The sequence below is a fragment of the Cheilinus undulatus genome, linkage group 4, assembly GCF_018320785.1.
Source record: "Cheilinus undulatus linkage group 4, ASM1832078v1, whole genome shotgun sequence".
Classification (NCBI taxonomy): Eukaryota; Metazoa; Chordata; class Actinopteri; order Labriformes; family Labridae; genus Cheilinus; species Cheilinus undulatus.
Genome location: NC_054868.1, coordinates 20,455,603 through 20,480,331, shown reverse-complemented (window position 1 = coordinate 20,480,331; position 24,729 = coordinate 20,455,603). Strand labels below are relative to the sequence as shown.

At 39.1% G+C, this 24,729-nt stretch overlaps 1 protein-coding gene across 1 annotated transcript in view; it reads right to left on the bottom strand.

The window, feature by feature from the left end:
* adcy9 (adenylate cyclase 9) overlaps positions 1–24,109 on the bottom strand; it is a 66,791-nt gene extending 42,682 nt beyond the window's left edge. Inside the window, exon 1 of the mRNA XM_041784275.1 lies at positions 20,122–24,109. Within this exon, the coding sequence (XP_041640209.1) occupies positions 20,122–22,018 (1,897 nt within the window). The 5' untranslated portion in view covers positions 22,019–24,109. The remainder of the gene's footprint in view (positions 1–20,121) is intronic.
* Positions 24,110–24,729: the final 620 nt, after the last annotated feature.

The following is a 24,729-nucleotide window of genomic DNA, read 5'->3' as shown; positions in this document are numbered from 1 at the left end:
GTTTTTGTATCAGCAGAGGAAAGCAACATAGGACAGTGAAGGGAGTAAACAGAGCGCTAAGGTTTGCGTTGCTAAGAGACGGACAGCACTGGATCTGGCATCTGGCATCGGTTCTGATTTCAACAAGAAGATGTCCAACTAAATGTGGTAATCTGCAAGATGATGCCGACATTACGGTGGCAGGAAAACAACATATGACCAAAGACATGGCACCAGTAAGTGTTGTTGAAAAGACAGGATTTTAAAATCTCATAAGGACACTCAAAGTATGATTTGTCTGGGCTTGCACATTTTGCAGAAAATTTGCTGCCAGAGTTGTACATGTCAGAGATTATGGTCCAACAGCTAACAAATGTGACCCATGAGGAAATTAATCACAATTTTTATAATCAACAATAGCAAACATAACACAGAAAACATTTCATAACTTTTCATACACTATAAAAGACTGTGAGAACATTTAATGGTGTGCGATACTGTGATATAGCCAAATATATCATGATATTAATTTAGGCCTATATCGCCCAGCTCTACTGCAAAAGTGCTGAGTCTCTTCAACCATTCGTGCGTCTCTATGCAGCAACAGCTTTCACGCTGTATGTGAATGACACACACAAATGCAACATTCACACACTAAAATGCATCCCACATGTTGTTGTAGTGTAGACTCGAGGCGTCAATCTGTTGAGGGCACAAAGACGAGAGACAAATAAACATCAAAACCTGTGCACATGGGCTTGCTAATATAAAATTACTAAAACATTTAACGAGACTATATTGGCAGTAGGAATGGGCGATATCCTCTTGTTTGCAATATACAGCGGAAAAACTTTCCACAATGAGAAAACGGCATTTAACGATAATAACGACAAACTATGGTTGATGGCGAATTTGTCTGCAACTGTCACGCACACATACGTCATCACCTGCGACACACTCGTAGCTCATGTGCAGAAACATCTAGTGGCCTAGTGGTTAAGGGCCCTCCCTATGTACGCGGGCGGCCCGGGCTCGAATCCGGCCTGAGGCCCTTTACCGCATGTCTCTCCCCCACTCTTAACCCTGTTTCCGACTCTATCCACCGTCCTCCTCTATCTAATAAAGGCACAAAAATAAATCTTTAAAAAAATAAATAAATAAATAAATTAAAATATCCCTACATGAATAGATATCTATTTATATATTTATATAAATATAGATATATTTATGTATCTATATTTATATGTAGCTGGTGTAGTTAAGCAGCCATTTTGATACAGTTTACCTAGCTGAAAAGATTGTGTTGAATGGTACTATTTTTTATCGTGATTTATATCGTTATCGCAATAAATACAGCAAAATATTGTGACAATTTTTTTTTGTCCATATCGCCCTTCCCTAATTGGCAGGGAATATAATAAATTTGCTGTTTATAAATAATTAATGGATATAAAAGATGATGGGAGGAACCAGAGCTGAATTTGAAGTGTCTGACTACTTATGTCAATGTGATATTTCAGTTTCTCATTTTTAATAAATTTGCAAAAATTTCTAAAATTCTGTTTTCACTTCGTCTTGATTCGGTACTAAGTGTAAATTAATGAAAATAAAAATGCAATGTAGCAAAACTGACAAAAAATGGAGGGGGTCTGAATACTTTCTGATGTGGTTTCTGTGTGATGTCTAAAATTCATCTAATTTTTCACCAAAGAGATGAAGAACTCTTTGTCAATGATTAGCCCTTGGGCTGTATAAATGACTGCAGAGGAAGCTCACAGACTCTGTAACAGGCTTAAGCTGCTTTCTGTATCTATTATTCAGAGCAGTCATTTAGCTCAGCTCCACTCTGGTGTACTTTACTGGGGAATGCACAAGTACTCACACACTTAACATAGCAGAAGAGCGAAAAAGATGCTGCGTTTGGCAAACTGGCACATACAGCTTATCATAAGTAGTGTTTGAAACAGTTTTCATATACACAGAGATATACATTTTAATTAGGGCTGGGCAATTAATCGAAAATTAGATTAAATTGTGATATGGTCTGCTGCAATTTTCAAATAGCTGAAGGTGCAATATTTCTTTAACCTGAAATTTGTTTCAAACACCAGTTTGCAACTTTTTTTGCAGCAGAAATGTCATGCATTACATATCATGCAATTATCCACAGGCAATTGTTTTTAGAATAGTCTACAAAAGTCTTAATTTTTTGTGTTTTTCTGATTAAATTTGAGAATGATATAAAAATCATAACTCCCTCAATACATCAATTCCTAGCCAATCTGCAATATGAGTCAAAATCATCACAATTTTATATTTTTCAAAATTGTTCAGGTCTAGTTTTATCTAATATTGTGTTGGTTGTAGTATAGAATGATTTATTGCTTGTGTTTGTTGGTAAAAAACGTAACATAAGAAAGGTAAGAAATTATCACATATCAAATCGCAGTTGCAATACTGGAGGAAAAAAATCACAATTAGTTGATTTTCCCAAATCGTTCAGTCCAAATTTTAATTAGGGCTGAGCCTTTTAGTTTAATACCATGTTTATAGGGATGTGATGAGCTCTGATCAAAACGTCACAAGGTCAAGGATTTCTCGAGGAGGTGAAAATCATCTCGTAAAATCAATATTGCCCTGACACCAGGATCAGCAGCTCTCCTTACACAAAACAATTTCAAAATGGAAATTAAAAAAGATCACAAAGATGCCCTGGATACTTTAAAACTGTTGGTGGGAGGGCTGATGAAGTAACGGAGCTGATCCATGACCCATTCAGATCATCGCTCCACAAATGCATAATAACTTTATCATGATGGTGTGAAATGATGAAATTCTGCTGCTGGAAAACTGTGCAGTCTCCACCAGTTCGTGTATGCGCACAGACTCACTCACAGTGCTGGTATATGTTACTTTATAACTTTTATTCAGTTGCTACATTATCATGTCTCCTTCTCGTCTCACTGTCTGTCAGACACACATCCATCAGTTGTTGGCTGTGCATATCATCAACGCAACGGGTCGTTGTATACTGCAGCGGTAAACTTAGCTAAACTTACTCAGTTTGAGCGCCTCAGAGTCCACTGTTAGCTCCAAAAAGAGAAGTTTTACCCCCGGTTAAATGCACTCTGTTTGTTGTCTGACAGCAGACAGAGCAGAGACACACACTCGCTAACCAACGCACACACATTAACACACACGCTCATCTGTGCGTTGTGTCCAACACTGTCAAAGCTCATCTGAGAAAAAGACCACAAAACAATAAATCAATCTTTTCCTCTAATTTACAGCAAATGTGTTATTGACAGAAACATTTTTTTGAGTGTTTTAAATATGGATGTCCTTAAAGAGGATGAGAAATAGTTTGACTTTACTGATGCATCTCTTTATATTTCAGTCTGTTGTAAATAGTTTTTAAAGTACTTTCAAAATAATCTAAATGCTTTTATTATTACTATTGTAATTGTTGCAATGAGTGTATAGTGTAACCTGACACGCCAGATGGATGTGTGAAACACATCCATCTGGGAAAGCTTCAATAGGAAACGTTTGAGAAAAGGCAGAGGCTTTGAAAAAAAACTCGGAGCATGATTGGATGAATGTTCTGTCTGTCACATCTCTACAGCCAATCAGAGCAACAAAACACGTGATGTAGCCACTAGCAAGCTGTGCATGCACAGTTACTGAGGAATAAGCCAAACATGGCGACTATAGACATGTAAGTGCCTAAGTACTCGACTATTGGCGCTTTTGAATAGTGAATAACTCACTGCTGTTCTTTGTTCTTAACAAAGAAATGTCGTCAACTTCTGATAAAACTGGCGCTTTAGCAGCATCCATGCTTATCTCTTCCTCCATAACTGCACCAGCTCTTGTTCACGTCACGACTCTGCGGCACCTGAAAGTAATGCCCCTCATTGCTGATTAGTGCTGTCACTTTCTAACTGGGCCCAAACGGTTCAGATGGGAATTTTGCAAGATGGATTTGCCAGTGAAAAACAAGGAAATGGGCGTATCCATCTGCTTTACAAGGTTATGTATAGTGTAGTTATATAAAGATGTAGTAGACTATTGGAATGAAAGGTCTGATTTGAAGAGCATTAAAATGTACAGTTTGAGTCAGAGTTAGACAAGAAAAACTGTGTGTAAGCATTGATAGCCTATTCAGTACAAGAGGAGTTAGTTTAAACATTTCTGAATAGACCTGAATGCTTTGCAAATATGACTTTCAGCTGTACAAAGGACATATTATCTACCCATCTATATTTTTCCAAAATGAAGGAAAAAGTGTAAAATCTTGTCTCTTCTTGTGTCTCGTGGAACCAAATCTCATCTCATGAGATAAGCATCTCGTCACACCCCTACATGTTAAAACCTTCTTTCTGAAAAAAAGTCCTACTTTTCTTATTTTTGTATGTTTTTCTAAATCAAAATGAGAATGGAAAATAAAAACATTCCATTCATTACAAAAATTCATACTGAATTTTTAACATGAGTCAACACCATGTAAGCTTTATTTTTCATATTTTTAATCTACTGGTGTATGTATTTATTTATAAAGACGGTCTAGTGAAGTTCACAGACATGTTAACATATCATCTTTCTTACAGTGCCTAAGTTGGAATTGTCAAGAGTGGTACAGCCAGATTTGGTTTCGTTGTTTCTGAAATCTACACTCTAATTTGTGTGATTTGTTGCTGACTTTTACAGTGCTGTTTTAACCACACCTGTTTGTCAAAGCTGTTATGTTGTCATGATGACTGCTTACAAGGCTGTAAGTTAAACTAATCAGGCAATTTACTCAGTGACTAATGGAGATAGATAAGAATATGAAGCTCATATTGATTCATGCATCATCTAATTTCATCTTCATATCTACCTGGCCTTGAGTAAAGAACAGTTTATGTTCGATCTATCTAATATTGTGTTATTTATAATATTAACATAGCACAAAAAAGACGGAAATGTGTTTCTAGTAGATTATTTCTTTGTTGTAACAATGCTTCTTTGCAATAAATCTTATATCGCTGAAAAGCCTGTTTATTTCCCTTTTAAATGGTGGCACAATTGTAAGGACCATGCATTTGTGGGATGAGCAGCAGAGCTCAGTATGCTGGTTGCACCCATGGAAAATTTTCCAAATCTTCTCTGCCAATGCCAAACAGCTTATTCTGCCAATGACTCTTCTTTGATGCGGTTTGGTGGATTGGATGATTGAAGTCTGCAGAAGCAAGACATACTGGTAATTTAACGATTTATTAATACAAGAGTAGATGTGGAAGAACCATACAAAACCACAACAGCCACAACCTCCTCTTCATGTTGGTCACCAGCCTGGTCATACACTGCTGTGGGATGGCATCCCATTCTTCAACTAGCATTTGTATCAAGTCAGTCATTGTGGTTGTGTTGGTCACTCTGGCATGAACTCTGGCCACTCCAAAGTGTTCACTGGGGTTAAGATCAGGTCATTCCATCCTCTCCACTCCCAAATTCTGAAGGTAGTCTCTGATAAACCCCGCTCTGCATTGAGATTGCCTCCAATGATGGCAAGCCTTTTCCTTCACACTGCCCCCGTAAAAAGATGTTACTTTATCACAGCAGTATTCAACATAGCCTTCTCTAGGTCTTCTCCACACTTTGACCCTACAGTCCAACAGCCAATCTGGACTCATCGCAGAACATAGCAGGTGCCAATCAGGTTCCTGACTTGGACATGTTTTTTATGGGTGCAACCCACATACTCAGCTCTGCTGCACATCCAACAAATGCACGTTCCTTACAAATGTGGCCCCATTCAAAGGGAGACAAACAGGCTTTCCAACTGTATAAGATTTATTGCCAAGAAACATTGTTACAACAAAGTAATAATCTACCAAACACACATTTCTTTAATTTTTGTGCTAAATTAAATTTGGAATTACTTATTACTTGAGTTATTAGGGATTTTAAAAGTAATAGCTTCTTAAATGCAATCACAAATCATTAAGCCCTTGTTTTAATCCAAGTGGGCAATCAAAAACAAAGTTTCACATACACAAAACAATGGCGTCTTGACCCCTGCTCCTCTGGCACTCATAAATTCTGCATGAGCTAGTCAATTAGTAACAGCAAGACCGACTTGAAGTCAAGGTCTCGGTCCACCAGGAAGTGAGTCATTAGGACTATTAACAATGTGACTGACTGACATTGCAAAGTTCAAAATCCCACAGTGATAGTGCTGTGGATTTTATTGCAGCTTCACATAACTCATATTGCTATAGAGGCTGTTTTTTTTTTTTTTTTGTAAAAATGAATATTTTCACAATATTTCAGCCTTCACATTTCACTGACAAAGCAAAAACATTGACTGGGTGATGTAAGGAAAATGCAAGTCACCCATGCTGCAAAATTAGACCAGGTGCAAGGGAAGCCAAATGTTAAAGGTCACATCCTAACAGTCTTTGATTTACAGGCTTAATCAACACTTCAGAGTCTGTTAAGCAGAGGTAAACGAACAAAAAACAAACACATATACAATGTGTCCTGAACAGTTATGATATGCTCCACTGAATTACTAATAACCCCTATGCAAACATAAGCAAATTTTGGCTCGATCACTACAAAGACTGCAAAGAAAAAAACCTGAAAGTACGAGCTGGTGACTTATCGGGTGGGAATTAATTTAATGACAGAAACTAACTCTGGCTTGTAACAGAAATAGAAGAGTTTATTACACAAAACCTGACAGGGAAGGCTAGTTAAAGATTAGGTGTTTGTGTGTGTGGGCGCATACTGCTCAGGCAATCAGGCCAGGACAGGGTTGGGCACGCTTATCCACACTGAACACTCAAACACTTGACTCAACACATTCTTAAGCAACAACAATGACAAACTTGTAGTGAAATATGTGGGGTGAATGAACAAAATAAAATCCTATTAGACAACTGTGTGGGAGAGGGAATGAGTGAGTGACTATACAGAGCCATTAACAGAGAGAGAGAGAGAGAGAGAGAGATGCAGAGGATGACAGACTGCTATTAGAGGCCTATTAGGAGAGATAGAGCTCAAGAGAAGATAAGGACAGAGAGAAGAAAGAAGGCTGTCTCATGTTATCAGTGCTTGTGGCCTCTCCTTATACTCTGCTGGTTCATTAGCTGCTTACTGTCTCTATAAAATGATGATTTAGTGTCAGCTTTAATGATAATGGAATAAGGATGTACCTAATATAATACTGAAGAAGGTGCACAGCAGAACAGTACACTACAGAGCAGTGCACTGTGGAAATTCAGACAGAACCACTCTAATAATGCCCTTTCATCTTTACCACTTTTAACAAGAATAAATGGACTATTCATTGCGGTTATATGAATGATTGGACAATTAAAACCAAGCTATTAAGATGACTAAACCAGCAAAGAGCCATGTGTTGGAACATATAAAGAACATAGCTCTAACTGCAGAAGTGTATTTTTTCTGACATATGCATTTTAAATAGGGCTGTCAAATGATCAGCATTTCAATGCAACTAATCTCAGAATTTTAGTACTTACGTTATTGCGAGTAATAGGGAAACGTGGTTCAGTTCTGATTGAACTGCCACTTTCCAACAGCTACATCCAGGCTAGGAGCTACTGCACCAGCATACACCAGCAAACCCCAAAATAACAATTGTAAACCTATGCCAGCACAAGACAGGAGAAGAGCAAAAACATGTTTTCCATTATGAAAAGCTTTCAGTATTGCTCTCTGCCCTTGTTTTAATAAAGAAGTGTTGTCCAGTGTTGACAAAACTGCTGCAGTAACTAACTCCGAGCTTATCACTGCTCTGGGCGCTATCAGCTATGTACAACTAAACCGCAAATCACTGCACCGGGAGCTATAGGCCACGTACAACTAAACCCCACTCATAGCTACCGCCTCATTCTCTTCAAATGACACTGACTGTTCCGAACAGTGTCAAAAGCGAACACTGGGACTTTTTGAGATGGATTTGCCTGATGACAGAGAAAGAGTCTGGCAAATCTATCTGCTGTGCAAGGTTAGGGAAGTATACCATGCCTGAACATGTTACTGAGCACTCACACCAGTCAAAGAAACTGGATTTTGGGATCAAACATGCTTGGGCACGGTACAGACTGAATTGTGTGTCTTAAAAGTAGCGACAATGAGTTGCAGACACTAAAGCAAAGAAAATCAAGCTGATTCCAGAGGTGGAAAGTAATTAATTACATTTACTCAAGTTACTATATTCAAATACTTTTTTTATTACTATTACTTCTACTAAAGGCAATTTTAACAAGAGTAACTGTACTTATACTTGAGTACAATACTCTTGTAATGCCTCTGAAAACAGAGGCATATATAGTAAAGGGAGAAAGACTCCACATCAAATCCCAAAACATCTGTTGTACACAGCAAACACTGGAGTGAACGCTGAGTGAAGTTATCTACTGAGTTAAAGTTAAGTTGACTCTCTGCTTTGTTCCTGCCGTAGGAGACCCACCTTGCCAGTAAATCAGAGTGTAGGTTAACCATATGCAGTGTGGGCTAACAAAGTCAATTTGAAAGCGTTAATTGAACTATATTTGAATTTTACTTAAAACTGTCAATTTTACCATATATTTACTTTATTATAGAGGTGGTACTTCACCTGAACAACCTGGTTAGACATTGATTTTCTTGTTCTTTTCAATAAGGGAAGATCATATTTTACTGTACAACTCCTCAGTATCTACTTAGTACTTAAAGTACACTATACATTTATTACTGAAACTTTACTTGGGTAGATTTTTAAACCAGTAATTTTACTTTTACTTCAGTCAATTTTTATCAAAGTAGCTGTGCTTTTATTTGAGTACAATAGTTATGTATTTTATCAACCTCTGGCTGATTTAATGTATGATCCTATGACTCTCTTTTTCTTTCCTGTTAGATTTTCAAAATGTACAAAACCTCTAATACCAAATCTTTTCAAACAATACAATCTCAACTATTTTGATTATCAGTTGTATGAAAAAGCAAGGCTTCCAGACTTTTTTAACCATTACCTCTGAATGGGATACCTTCCTTACTTAGCAGTACCACTGGAAGATGTCTTTGTGGTGGTAACACTTAAAAGTGTCAAACACAAACTGAATGCCATAAAATCACCATCAACCCTCATGTGGTAGCCATGTTCCTTTAAAAGCAGCTCTTTGCTGGACAATCATCCGTTTTGAATTCAGGCCATCAAATTGTCCAGTACATAGTCATGCATTTATGTATTACTCCAACCACTCTTATCATAAGACCCTTTCTTTACTGCAAGTTACCTATTTTTAATATAATGAAAATACAATGAAAGAGATCTTATGATAACTATAAAATCGCATAGCAACCTACAATATAGTAACCATCAGACTTCACATTACTGATAGTAACAAGAAGCCCTATCATTGTAGAGGCCGTCCTTCATCTTGAGCCCTGAAGAGCACCTATCAGTTATTAACCACAAGCTGCATTTTGTTAACAGAAAGCTGTCAATCTATGTATCTATGCAGTGTTTCCACACACAGGCTATTCTTGGGTGGGCCACCCAAGTACACTGACTCCCCATCAGGGTGTTTTCATATTAAAATGCCCATAAAAAGGGCAATTTTTCCACAGCATTTTATCTCACTTCACTCCAAACCTCAGCTTCTGTACTCCCTGTTGTTATGCTATTGATTGACAAATCAACAAGGAGAAGACTAGATGATCCCCCAAGTTAGATTTTAGTTTCATTCATGGGCTTTAAATTCCTGCAACTCTTGCTCACATAATGCGGAAAAATCCTGCATAAAATTCAGAATTTACAAAGACTAGGATCCTATTATGTCATGTGAACATTCTGGAAATGATTGCAATGTAATATGCAATATAACGAAAGTTATCTTATGATAATTGCAAATTGCATGGCAACCCATAGCAACCATTGGACTTCACATTGTGTGTAGAAATAGAACAAGAAGCTGTACCATGTAATGAGTGTTCTTCATCTTGTGCCTTAAAATGCAGATAAGCTTTAAAAGAAGACAGATCTTTTGTCAAATTTACACCAAAAACTGCATTTCAGTAATGAAATATTGCCAATACATGTGTGCTATTAAGAAAGTGTTTGCCTCCAATTTTTGGTCATTAAAAACAAGAAATGGCCTCCAATATCTGCTGCCTAGTGACTCTATTTTTACCTAGATATGGAAACAGGTAGCGATATATTTCATTTCAGACGTTTCAAATTGTGGTATATCAACCATCCTAACCACCAGTGATGCAAAAAAAAGAGGCAGACAAGTTACAAGTAAAAGAAACAGGGGATTGGTCTGAGTCACAGGTCTCAATCACCTGTTTAAAAAAAAGGAACAGATGCTTTGGTCTTAAAAGGAATATATATGAGACGGGTCATAGTGAATAGACAGTATATAAAATAGTGCAGTAGGGAGACACTGCAAAAGCAGAGGTAAATTAGAATACAACACAAACACACTAAATTAGGCCTAAGTTCATATTCTACCCTCCATGGTGCAGTGCTGTAGTGATATGTATATAAACTTAGAACAAAAATTAAGGACATTTGTGTTTGGTAGATTCCTTTATTATTTTAGTAGTGTTGCCATCTTGGAGGATATCTGTTAAGGAAGCTGTTTGGCATTGGCAGAAAAGATTTGGAAAGTTTTTCACGGACACAACCCACATACTCAGCTCTGCTGCTCATCCCACAAATGCATATTCCTTACAAATGTTGCACCATTTAAAAGGGAAATAAACAGGCTTTCCAGCTGTTTATTGACAACAACTATTGTTACAACAAAGAAATAATCTACCAAACACAAATTTCCTTACTTTTTGTAAGTTTATTTGATATGCACTTCTGTTTATTAGAAGTACAAAAGTGTTGATCAGTCAGTATGTTCTGTCGTGGATGTCATGTCTTTATCATAATTCACCTCGCTAGCTCTTGTAACTGTATCAGTTCATTTGTAACTTAAACTATTCATTTTTGCATAGGTTTTGTTATGTAGTGAATGTTTCAGTGCTCTATCTATCTAGACAGAAGTGAATGTGGGTAGAGGTGTAATGCATATGAGACAGTCCACTATGACGCAGGTAAAATGTTACCCCTCCAAAAAATACAGGATAAGGACAAAAGAAGAGTGTACAACAGCAGAGTCACTGACCCACTGGGACTGGCCTGGTTATAGTCAAGAATCTGCCATTTGCTTCTGCATATTTAGCTGGCATGTTTGATTTAGTACAGACTAACCAGCCTGAAGGCATGAACTGCCGCTACACACAATACTGAAGGAGAGACTCATTCTTACATGAGTGTTGATGTGCATGAAGAATTAAAGACAAGGCAGAGACAATGAGAAAGTGATAGAAGCATGCAGAAATCTATACATGCACAAGCTACAGCTACACAAACCAACAGAGTACCTCACAAGGTGCCATTGCCACCCTATGATACCACTGAAGCAGTTCAAGGTCCAAACCTTGAGACTGCAGACATACAGCTATACCACTGTGTAAACTAAAGCCACATTGTACATGTATGTCACAGTCTCCACCATCTCCACTCTGCCAATGCAGAAACACTTAACAAGGGGGGCAAAAGTTATCAGTACATCAGAACCAGGCAGAGTAAGGAGTCGCCACCACCTGCTGTTAAACGTGAGGCAGTAATGGATCATATCAGACTTAGAAATCTTTGTATTTTTAGCCAATTTGCCAGATGATTCTGTAATTTCCAAGGAAACATGCTGGTAGGTATTGAGTAGCTATTGAGCTTATGAGAGCCTCCTATTTAGATTTATAACTACATACTGTGTGTTGTATGATTTATTTTACTCACGAGTTACATTAACAAGGTGGGATGAACAGTTTGTTAGAATGACTGTTTATATGTACAGAATACAAACTTAAAATATAGTTACATTCACTGAGTAGTTAGATATTAATACTTTTATTTTTAAAACAATGTAAGCATAAATGATGGGTTAATACAGCAGGCAAAATAAGGGGTGTGACACAACTACTGGTGAAGATTAGTTTGAGTTAAAATAAGAGATGGTCATTTGACCTGGTGACCTTTTGCAGATTTTTTAACATAAAAAGTTTAAAGAAAGTCAATGTTTTAAGATGTATTCAAAATTAAACATCCATTAGCCCAAATAAAAGTTAGAAAAAAATCTTTTTGATGTCAATGCTAGTTTTTTTAATCAGGTCAGACCAGGCAATTTCATTTGAAATCAGCCAATCAAATTGGAATCAGTACCACTTCTGTTTAATTTCTACAAGGAAACAAAATTATTTAATGATAACCTTTTTCAAAGATTTATCCATATAATTGAGTTCCAGAGTACACAAGATTAATGCATTAAATGTTAAAATACAAAAAATTGTATTCATTTGTTTTAAAATGTTTACAGATATATCCAGCACAAACCGAGTCGGGGCTGGAATAATCGTTGGAAATTATTAAGAAGCAAAAGTTCAATTAACCTTGATTGCATTATTTCCCAGCCCTACCAGCCATTGCCATTTTTTACCAGCCAATTTATTCTAACAAGCAGCATAAAGTGATGAAGTTTAATATGAAAATCAAGAATGACAGTATTCAGTGATACTGGATTATATTCAAGACCTTGTTTCTCAGTTAACATCAGTAAATTAAGTGGGAGTTATGCACCAATGATCCAACCAGTTGCTCATTTTAAACCGTGTTTTCGACCACTTTGTTTTATACCTATCCATGCAAACGTTTGCTAAAACTCCTCAAACTCATTTTTACAAAGGACCAATATTCATAGCTGATAAAAGCCAGTTTTTACAGTTGATACAGAAGTTGTAAATATCGACAGAAATGTTCCTGTCTGCCAATACTGGTAACTAACTTTTCAAGCTAATACATACCAATACTGATAGCATGCAAATTATATTGTGCATCCATTATTTCAAGTTCATAAACAAGCAACATGCTTTAATGTTCATAAATGTAAGTACATACATTATATCAACACAACTGTATCAGAGTTTCATCAGGTTTCATTACCAAGTAGGTTAAAACACTCAAGGAATTGGACTCTGTGTTTTGGTGCAAAAGCAATTGAGATAAAATTGTAAAAGGAAGTAAAAAGCTATGAAACAGCAGTATTAAATAAATTATGTATTATATTACTAGACTATACTTTTAAAACGTTGACACAGTTCAGACTTAACTGGCCTGAACTTTTGATTCTCCTTGAAGTGCTGCTAAGCATGAAATATTGCTCATTTTGCCTCTGGTATTTAAATTCCTCACTGAATACCTGCAGAGTTTATGCGTTTGTCAGCAGAGGTATGACTCAGCCCTGCATCTCTCGTGAAATACGTAAAGCTGATGTGTGTGAGTTTGCTGTAAATGTAGTCTGCACCATGATAAATGCTTGCTGCTTCACCATCTCTCACATTTCATTACAGAAATCACTTACTTACAGGACATTTCTGATGTAACTATTTAAGAAAGAATATGCATATGGCGGGTGTTTGAGAACTAAAAGAGAGAACTTTTCACTTTAGCCCACTGAGGAAATCAATGAACAACAGCTAAGCAGATTACATTAAGCAGTGTTACACAACAAAGCCTACAGTACACACACCTAGGTGCCAGGTGAGGGACTGAGGCAACGACTTTGATAACAAAATGTGTATGAGGGAAAGAAAAAGGAGGGAAGAATACAAAGATGGACAAAGGACAGGAGAGAAGCTGCTGTAACCCCTACATTTTGTAACTAAGATTATATTTACTATGGATTATTTAATCCTGACTGATCATTATTTGGGTTGTCACAATACCCGAATTGACAGGTAAAAATCAGACAAAGTAATACTGATACCTGTTTCTTTATTACAGCATCAACAACACAAGTCAAAGCAGTGAATATTGGGAAATTTCTGATTTTGACTGAACTAAAGGTAGCGGGCAAACTCCAGCATACTGTCTTAATTACACAAATATGCTGGCTCAATTTAGATAGTGCTCTCAGACGACTGCTCAGAACAGTTCAATACTACTAATCAGTGATAGGTACAGTGCTTAACAAATTTATTACACTACCACCCAAAGTAAGGTTTATGCTCCAGCTGCCCTAAATTAACAGCATTGGTAAAAATTGGTAAATCCAAAATCATTTTTTATGTTACTGCAATGGTTAATACACCAATATGTAGAAGCTCTTCAACCCAAATTATATTTTTAATGCTAAAATATAATTATTATTGTTATTCATGAATTTTCAAGTTTACTGATTGACAAAAAAACTGAAAAATAGTAAAGCACATTAATATTTCTTGATTAATATGTCAAATTATAGTTATTTACTTGCATTCCTGAACAGAAAAATTAGGTTTAGTGGTTGAATGTTATGCTTGATTAATTTCTGATTTCTCAGAGAAGCCCAGTGAGCCGGTTCAAATTTGGGTATAAAAAGGTGAATTCAGTTTGAAAATTCCTCATTCCTGGTCAAAGTGGTAAAACATGGAGAGCTCACTGAAAATGAAAGAGTTGGCATTAAAGCACTTCATGATGCTGGATGGTCTCTGAGACAGGTGGTCTAATAAATTTGTTAAGCACTGTAATTAATTGATTTTCCATTACAATTACTATTTTCGCTTCCCAAAGTCATAAAACCAAGACAATGAAGTGCCACAAGCCATGATGCACTGGTTTTATAATGTGTGAGAAACAGTGCGAACGCATCCTCCCTTTAAAGCACAGCAATTACTCTCAGCTTTGTGCCTGAACATCCCAGATGTTCATATTTTTTCTGAGCAATGAACTAAACATTTCAGTTTTCTGGTAATAAACAATGTGAGCATCGCTCAATCTGAAGCCACTGAATGAGCATACCTGCTCTGTGAGGAACAGAGTTAGAAAATGCAAAGCAGATTTACTGTCTGCATCCTGACTGTCAGTACCTCCCTGGATATACTGTAGGGTACGTTACACATCCAGATTAAATTTCAAATTATAAGCACAATCTATTCTTCAATTATAAGAGGACAAAAGTCAAAAATAGGAGAACACTCCTCTTCTTCTTACAGTGCATGACCAAAAGAGACTTACAAAAAAACTGATGAGTCAACACTCAGAGATGTACTTTAGGGTTACTTTTAGGGCTGTCAAAAGATTTAAATTTTTTGATTAATCATGATTAATCTCAGGAATAAGACACACTTTTTCAAATAATGCTTTTATCCTGAAGTTGTTTCTGGGGAAGTCATTACTGCTGCCAAGGAGGTTATGTGATCGGGTGGGTTTGTTCGTTTGTTAGTTTGTTTGTGTGTTTGTTAGTTTGTTAGCAACATAACTCAAAACACTGTGGGCAGGTTTTGATAAAAATTTTTAGGAAAGGAAGAACTGATTAGCTTTTGGGAGTTATCTGGATCACCATCTGGATCCAAGAATTTTTTAAAGGATGCTATACTAATGGGAGATAGGGCTAATGGCGGAGGTCTGCGCTCTCTGAGTGCTTTTCTAGTTTCATTATTGAAGTCATGTTGTTGGGTTTTAAGGACCTTTCTTCAGGTCCCTGCCAAATTTTCTTCAGACACAAATCACAAAGGACATTTGCACATGCTATTTTAATTATTCAAATTATAAGATTGCTGTGATATTCATTCATTCATTTGTGATTTCCCTCTCTACCTCCCCCTCTGACTCTTGCAGAGCATGCAGTGTTTTTTTGCACCTATATATTTCTTCTGTTTTTAAATGTAAACAAGATTGTTTTCCTTAGATCAGTAGATACAATAACTAAACCACTGCTGCAAGGCATGAGAAACAGCCTGTAAAATAAAGAGTAATTCATGTTTTATTGACATGCATTGATTATAATTTACTTAAGTGTACACATCCCTCCAACTTTTACTGTACAGAATCAATCCTAATAAAATGCATCAAACCAAGAACACTTAATGTGACAAAGCTGTGGCTGCTTTCATGCAACTTTTAATGATTTACTCAGGCCTAATCAAAAAATTCATGCACATATGTAGATGTAAAATCTGTTAGTCATTGTGTTTAAAAATTGCAATTTCCATTAGGGCTGCAGTAATTGATTCTTTTCATAATTGAGTACTCTAATAAGAAATATTGCATTTTTTTAGTCACTCACTTTTGCTTTTTTAAAGAGAAGTAGTACTAGACAAACAAGAAAAGAAGCTAGGGCCTCTTAAATGAACTACTTCTATATTAAAAATTGGTATTAACAGGTTCTCTAAAGAAGATATATTTTACAAAGTGCAATGACGTTCTGATGGCAATTTACATTTCTTAAAGTTACAAGGACAGGAAGTTAAATAATTACATTAGATTTTGCCATATTTGGGGTTAGGGATCCTCTCCAAGGACTTTTTTGTTGCCAACACTTTATTTCTTCTATTGTAGTTTTTTTTTATTTTCCAGTTTGTCATTAAAGTAAAGGGACACTTAATCATTTTAACATCCTCTACTTTATGCATAAATGTAACATTTCACATAATAGCAAGAATAAAGCTCCAACATTCACACAGTGGTCTGATGATGTCCGAAAGGGGGAACCTTTAGATACGGTCAATTTTTCAAAGGGCGTGCACTTTTAATTTTTGCACATTTTTGTTTGTAAGGTTCATCGACCATAAAAATCTGACCCTTTAAGACCATCCACTGACCTGGAGAACACATTCAAAGGATAAAGCTGCTTCTATGACCTGTTGAATCCTGAATGTATGATGATGAACTTTAACCTATTTAGTCTCAGTCACTGTCTGTGGCAATAGCATGTTTCTGTTTAATTAGTGTGAATTCATTATCAATGTAAGTCTTATCAAATTATTCAGGATACTGAAAATTTTTGAAACATACGCTGTAATCAAGACGTCAGTGTGTTAAATTTTAAATAATTTAAAATGAAATGTATAATGTGAGCATGCGGAGAGAGAGAGAGAGAGAGAGAGAGGGCGAGAGCGAGAGCGAGAGAACGGGAAAGCACCAAAATAGGACTTGAATCGTGAAGGCTGACTGTCTTCTGTGAAACCATTGGGTCAATCAGAGAAGTTGATGAAATGCCCTGAAGTCTGCAGACACAAACTGAGCGCTGTCCGACACCAGCTAGTCATGCAGGCAAACTCAGAGATCTGCGTAGGTTCACAGGTGCAGGCATAGTGCCATATTTGCCATGAAGTGACTGGCAGTGGCTGCGTAAAAATGCAGGACACGTACCTGTAAACATCACTGCATCAACTCCTCTTCCCTCGTGATTTTCATGTCTCGCATCACGCATGTTACGTTGTAGTAACAGCGAGTAACAAGTGCACTGTGCCACACAAATAGCACCCTGTATTGCATGGCGTCCGTGCAAACCACAGCACGCCATGCAACACAGGGCGCGATGTCCAGGCTTACAGCTGGACATATATGGATACATGACTGATTTAGCGAAGCCTCGAGGCAGATTATTTGCCTCAAGGAATTTTTTTTTTAATCGAATCACCTGAATAATTCAAGGAATCGTTTCAGCCTTAATTTCAATATCAATCAAAATAATCATGATTACAATTTTTGTTACATAATAAAGCAACTCTACTACTGATAAGCAGCATTGGGTATTGTTTTTTTTTCTCATACTAGTGCTAAACTGATCCCATTTAAATAGTGCTGGTGCCTAAACCGTGCTTGATTTGATAATAAAGAGAGTGAAGGGGGTTAAAAGAGTACAGGTAGTGCGCCGCTGTAGCTCACTGGGTAGAGCAGGTGCCCATAAGAAGAGGCTATAATCCTCAATGCGCTTGTCACAGTCGATTCCAAAGTCTCAGCGCATGTTAGGTGTATGTCTTCCCCATTCTCTCTCCGCACATTTCCTGTCTCTCGTCAGCTGTCCTATCAACTAAAGGCAAAACTGCCAGAAGATGTTTTTCTTATTAAAAATAAGAATATACCATACCATTACCATGTTGGTACCAGATTTCTACACTCATCCCTACTGATAAAGGAAAATTAAAAGATAAACTGTATCGCTTTAGAGCAAATGGTGTCATTAAGTATTAAAAAGTATCAAAATACTTCAGTCAATATGGCATTGATCATTTTTGTGTCTGTATCCCTCTTACTCTTACAGGGTGTAACTCCTTGATTACAACAAAACGGTGTTGTTTTTTTGTGTATGAATTGTATTTCATAGTACTGTAAAGGAAATGATAGGGAGTCTAGGACAGAGGGCGAGTCCAGTGATAAGGAAAGTGGAACAAAGAGGCTGAAGCTGCACTTGGAACTGCTCAAATTGTTAAACTAAGAGGAACTATTCAATACAACGATTTCCACACTGCAAAGAGAAAAGGATTTTATCATCTGAGGGAAAGGTACCTAAAAAACTGATGTGAAGAATCCTACATCACCAAAACCTACAAAAAGGAATTGCTAATGATTTCTCCTCAACGTGCTTTGAGAAATGTCATCAGTCCCTCTATCTACTTCTTACTACACTATTCTGAGTGTTTATTTCTCTCAACAACCAGTGGGTTGTCAATATCACTGCAAAGAGAACTGTGTTGAATCCTCTTGATACTGCCAAAGAAGCAGTGAGCAAGGGGACGCCAAGATGCCTTTCTCCCCTTTCCCCTCCAACAACAAAAGCAAGTCAATATAGAACTTGCCAGTCTGGAAGGGGGAGTGATGGCACCATTTAGAGCCAAGTGTGAATACAGTGTGACATAAGGCCTGACAATAGAACAGACAGTATGTGTTTGTAAGAGAACTAAGATTAGATGGCACAGGAGGAATTCCCTGCTGGGTAGATTAGCTCCATTGATGCTGCTGCCTACAAAGTGATGAGATGGACTAAAAGAGTATCTTCTAGTTCTTTCAGCCTCTTTACAGTGTCAGTGCATTTTCTACACCTGTGCTACACCTTGTGTTTCAAGATAACCACCTGTTCAGTCCAGTGAAATCAGTCAGAATATCTGCATTAAAATGAATGACTGTAAAAACAAGCCACAAATAATGAAACAAACCAGATCTTGTGCTGATTGACAGCTCTGCCAGAGTAAAAGCAGCTCATGGAGGCTAGTCCCTTAAATTGAAGTGAGCTGATTCATGTATTCTTCAAAACTGCTTTAAATCCCAGCCAAGTCCTAATCTGTGAACAACCTGACCTTGTTTAACTTTTAAAGTGGGATTAAAAAAATCCAACAAATCAACTCAATGTGTTAGCTGAAGTCACACACTGTTTATCAGCTTTTTTGAAGTGTTGAGAGGAATATTACAGCTTCCTGTCTTTTCTGTGCTAAAGTATCCATTAACAGCTTTACTATGCAAGTTGTCCAAATTTGTATGCTGCATGGATTTCCAGTTCACTTGTTTTTGGAGATTAAAGTCTCTAATCTCAGCAACACAAGCCTCTAACATTCAAATGTTGAGCCCCTATAATAAATCTGTAGAGCACTGCTCCAAAATAACAACTTTATAATCAATATGAAGTCCAACAAAACCACTGGAAGCACAAGAAAGTCAACAAAGAGCAACAGAAGATTTTAGGCAACAAAATGGCTCTATGTGATTGTATTATTTGGCCCACAATTCACAAAGACATTTATTGACTTCAGGGTTTCTGTGGTGTTTGGAATTAATTAACAGCACCTTGTCAAATTATTAAAACAAAAGCATGTCTCTCTTCCTGGTGCTCTCACCTCTTTATCTTATAGCCAGATCTGTTGCCTCCGTGGGTTTATCGTTGCGACTGGACCAACTGGTCAGATTGCATATTTCAGAGCTGTCAAGGCATGCACTGACCCCACTCAAACCTGATGACCTAACGCTGAGGTGCACGTAATCAGTATTATGCTGATACAGAACAAACCTGTAGACTAACCTTCCACTTCATTCAACTGCACTCCTCTCCATGCAATCCTATATTTTTAGTCTTTGCAGCATTAACCTTTTGATCATTTTAACATGATCTCAATGCTTTCAAGATGAAACGCAGCATACTTTGAAGCATTTTTTCCTTTGGACTTAGTAAATAGTACGCCAGTTTTTCTGTCTGCTACTGCCTGAAATCTCAACAACTCAATAAAACTTCTGCACGGTTACTTCCTGTTAGGAAACGCATCAGACAAACATTCACTCACCTTTGAGTTTCTCCACCACGTTCTGCCCAGCTCGCTCTGCCACTCGGCCATCCTCCCTCTGGTAATGGTCATCCAGGAACCGCACGGTAGCTTCTGACAGGTGGACTTTGCCCGCCACTCCAAGCTGCTCCATCAAGTTAGCCAGATTGACATCATTTGACCACACATCAAACTTGAAGCGCTTCATTCCCAGGATCCCACACAGGACAGTGCCAGTATGGACGCCCACTCGCATGCTGACAGTTTCACATGTCTCCTGGCAGAACTGCTCGATGGCCTGGATCATCCCCAAGCCCATCTCGACGCAGCAGTTGGCATGGTCCAGCCGAGGCTCGGGGCAGCCAGCTACACAGTAGTAGCAATCTCCCAGAGTGCTTATCTTCTCACAGCCGGTTAGTTCGCAAAGTCGGTCGAAACGTCCAAACAGGTCATTCAGTAGGCCCACCAAGGCTGGGGCTGACTTATTAGCGGACATTTTTGTAAAACCCACAATGTCTGCAAAGAGAATACTGACAGGCTCCATGCGCTTCATATTAAAAGGCCGGAAGATGATTTGTCCGCGGGGAATGGAGGTCTTTTTCCGTTTGTGATTGCTGTGACGATGATTGTTGGGGTTTGTGGCACTTTGGACTTGAGAAGCTCCACCGCCTCCTCCGCCACCCACTGAGACAGCTGAGGCAGAGCAGGCACCAGAGGAATAACGCTTGCCAGAGTTCTCGCCAACACCTTCATCATCACCTTGCTTCATCAACTCATCTGCAACTCTTCTTGGCATGACTGAATGAATCATTCGCTCCTTCAAGGCCTTCTCCACCTCCAAGTCCTTTCCATGCATGATAGCCTGGCCCACTTTGAGGAAGGTGCTGCGAGAACGCACTTCTGACATAATGAACAGGTGAATGCCTATGGCGTGGGCACACAGGTGAAGCAGAGTTTTAGCCGGGCCCAGCCAGCGGAGGGTGTCTCCTTCCCAATCAGACCCTGAACCCACTAACCCTGTCCCCCATCTGGTCGTGTCATAACTCTTCTGAAGTAACGGTAGCCACTCTAATGCCTCAAATAATATAGAATACAGGAACCCCAGCAAAATAGAGGCATAAAGGCGGACATGGAGAACACTGTAAAGCAACAACAGTACCTCCATGCACAGGGAAAAGGTGCCCACAGGAGAGATGCATGGAGTGTGATGTGGTGCTGCTTTGTCTGATGAGAGATACGAGGCATTCCCACCACCGCTCCACTCCAGCTCAGTGAAACCAGCAGTCTGTATCTGTGGAGCTAAAGTGATTGCAAAAGTGATGGCGATTAGGAGCAAGGAGGTCTGGTTGTATAACCATGTGTAGGGCTGGGTGAAGGTGAACAAAAAGAGGAGCACGAGAACAACTAAAAAGGAGGCTGTGGGGGCTATGAAGGCCACGGGGTCACAGCGGTCACTGTTAACCCCAAAGTAAACCCCCCACAGTACAGCTGACACAGCCAGGTAAAAAAGGACATAACGGAAACGCCGCTGCGTCTGAGGAAAGCACCGCTCTTGGCACGCTTCCTCTAGGATGGCAGAGTCAAACTTGGGGTCCCAGAACTGGGCAGCAGAGCGTTCAAAAAGGGGCGGTGCTTCCCTCTGCACCCTGGAAGTGGAGGTCAGCACCGGTCTGGAGTCTGCTGAGCTGCAGCTGGAGGAGATGCTGTATTTGTGGAGGTTAGGGTTCATTTTACTCACAGCGCCAAATCCTCCAGTTCCTCCGCCTGCTCCGCTGCTGACAGCCCTCAGCTGCTCATGTTGATGCACGTGTGGCGGGCTGTTGGTAATCCGCACGGTCACGGCGCCATCACCGCTGGAGTCGCAGCTCACTTCCGTGCCATGCATGAGAAGCTGCCGGTGATGTTGCAGAGTGGCCATATTGAGTTGTGTGACGAGAAACGAGGGTGTGTTAAATATTAATAATATCTTGTCATGGCGCTCAGGCAACCTGACTGAGTGCGTGGGCGCCGCGTGTGCACATGTGGCACGAGGAGGGAGGGGAGGAGAGAGACAGACAGAGAGCAAAGGTGTTTGTTGGAATAATCACACAGCATGTATGGTGAGCACGGCACAGACGTCTTTGCTACGCACACAACAGTCTGCACACTCACTCACACAAGACGCGCCGTTCCAGTTTCTTGAGCAGTTCATTATCCGAGCCCGGGTTTGCGTCAGTACTCACATTACATGTATCCTTCTCCAAAAAGGCTCTGGGTTTGAGCCCGACTTTCTCCCCAGCTGCGGCAAAAACACTGTCATCACTCTTTCTGCCTCCTGAATTGAACATCCTTCTCGGAAAGGACAACGTTGTGATGCAACGGTTTTTTTTACTATGCTTTCATCAAGCCATTCCTGACGTTACATGACTGGAAATTACCTCATCTGGATGTGCGCAATATCGATACTGCTGACATTACAAAGTCGAAGCAGGAAAATGCCCAGAATTGTCTTCATTACGTAAAAAGCGGCGCTCAGGTCCAGGGCTTCATCGTTTGAGGAGGTCCAGATTCAGGCTGTCAACAGTTGTGCACAGCAAGTGGCTGCAAAAGTTACACTGTCCCTCTTATCTCCAGAACATGCGCAACAAATGGCTCTTTTGCCCTCCCTCTCGTCCGTAAAACGTAAAAATACTGTCACAATGAAAAGCTAGAAGTGACAAAATAATGTGTCTTTAAAAATTCCCTTCTGGCAGGTGAAGCATAAAACTGGTTACATAAAGTTACAATGCTGAAAAACTGTCCCGTTTTGCATACATTATTCTATCTTGATTATAATGAACAGTGAGTAAAAACATGTTGGCACACTTTGTTAATTAAAAAGGTGGATGATCTGTAATTAATGCAGCTTTACCTTCCAATACTAGCCCTCTCATGCATGGCTCAGTGTGTAAGGATTTGCATTTCTTCCCCCCAAACATTCTTCTTCAATCATAATCCCAACGGATCCTTGAAAATATTCCAGACTGAGTTATTTTGGAGCCCTGTCCAGTCCAAGATCCAGATCATAGGAGGCCTGACAGCCAGGCCTATTCCCACGGATCCAGCCCCGTCCTTTCCTGAACTCCCTCTCCGGATCTCCACCGGTTATCCCCCCCTCAACTTCCAGAGAGGTGGTTGGGGAGGGGTATGTGCTATTCAGTGACGAGTAATCCAAAAAGAGAAGCGCAGAAAATACCATCCGCTGGCCCAAATTAGTGTAGGTTTGCCTCTGCTGGGAGTGTCTGCAACTTGTTGCGCGCAGTTGGCAAAATATACAGCTATGAGGAACAGCCTCGGTCGGAGCAGGCTGGTCTATAAATAGTGATGATCAAAACTCCTGCAATAACAACACCCACTGAGTTTACATTTGACTACTTTTCAGAAACTTGATGTAGGATTGCAGTAGCCTTTACCGAAGAAGTGGTGCTTTGAAATCACGCCGTAAAACGCGTGTAAAACGTCAGCGATGGCCCCCCTCTTGTTTCCAAAAGCTCTCAAACTTTTTCCCAGGCCGTATTTCCTGAGTTTGGAGAGGAGACCCAGTTAAGAGTCTCTGGTTATTTGGAGCTGAGGCTGGATTTCCTCCCTTCGCATTCCCCCGGAGCAAAGAAGTTGAAAATCCCCGGAGCGATGAAAGAAACTCGTTTGATGTCTTCGGTGGGATTGTTAAAAGCTACCACACACAAGGCACGGACTCCTCATTCCAAACAGTTCTTTAGGTCTGGATAGCACTAGTTTTCGCTGGCATGCATGCGTCCAACAAACACAACACTATGCGCTCTGGCTGTGGTGCGTCCTCTTCCGTCCGCCGCTGGTTGCCTCCCTTTCCCCCCCTGACACAGCTCTCTGCTGGAGTTACGGGGCTATATAGAAACAGAGTTACGCTGGGAGTTTTGCTTTAGGTGTTCCGTCCTTTCCGGACCAACGTTATGCCATCGCGGTGAAGTTAGTTTTAGGTTGGATATTCAACAGACATTCACCACGGATCTACCGGTGTCTTCTCACTCTTTATACCCGGGAATGGCAACAGCAGGGCAGTTAAATCTACTCTGCACCCTCGCTGTCAACGTCGGGTGTTTATTTAGGGACCGTCAATAAATTACCGGTTGTCTCAAAAAGGCAGTATTTTTCTTCAATAGCTTCCGTGTGTTATCACTCACTGTCCAACAATTAACCTCAAATGATAATACTAAGTTGGAACAATAAAGACACCTATTTTTCCCACAGATTGTCCTGAAAAAATTCTGGGTTAAATTTATTGCCAAATTTGGACTTTTTTCTTTAATAGCTTGTCATGTGACCAGTTGTCCTAAAATCAACCTCGCATGTTAATAGAAACTTGGAACACACCTAATATTCTGACAAATTTGTCTTGAAAATAATCTGGGTTAAATTTATTGCCAAATTTTGACTTTTTTCTTCAATAGTTTCCACAAATTGTACTAAAATAGATCTCAAATGATAGCTCTAAGGTGGAACAATAAGACACACCTCTTTTTTTTTTTTTTTTTTTTGCTCAGATTGTCCTCAAAAGTTGTTTTGGAGAAATTTATTGCCAAATTTGGATTTTTTGTTCAATAGCTTCCATGTCATGTGACCAATTGTACTTAA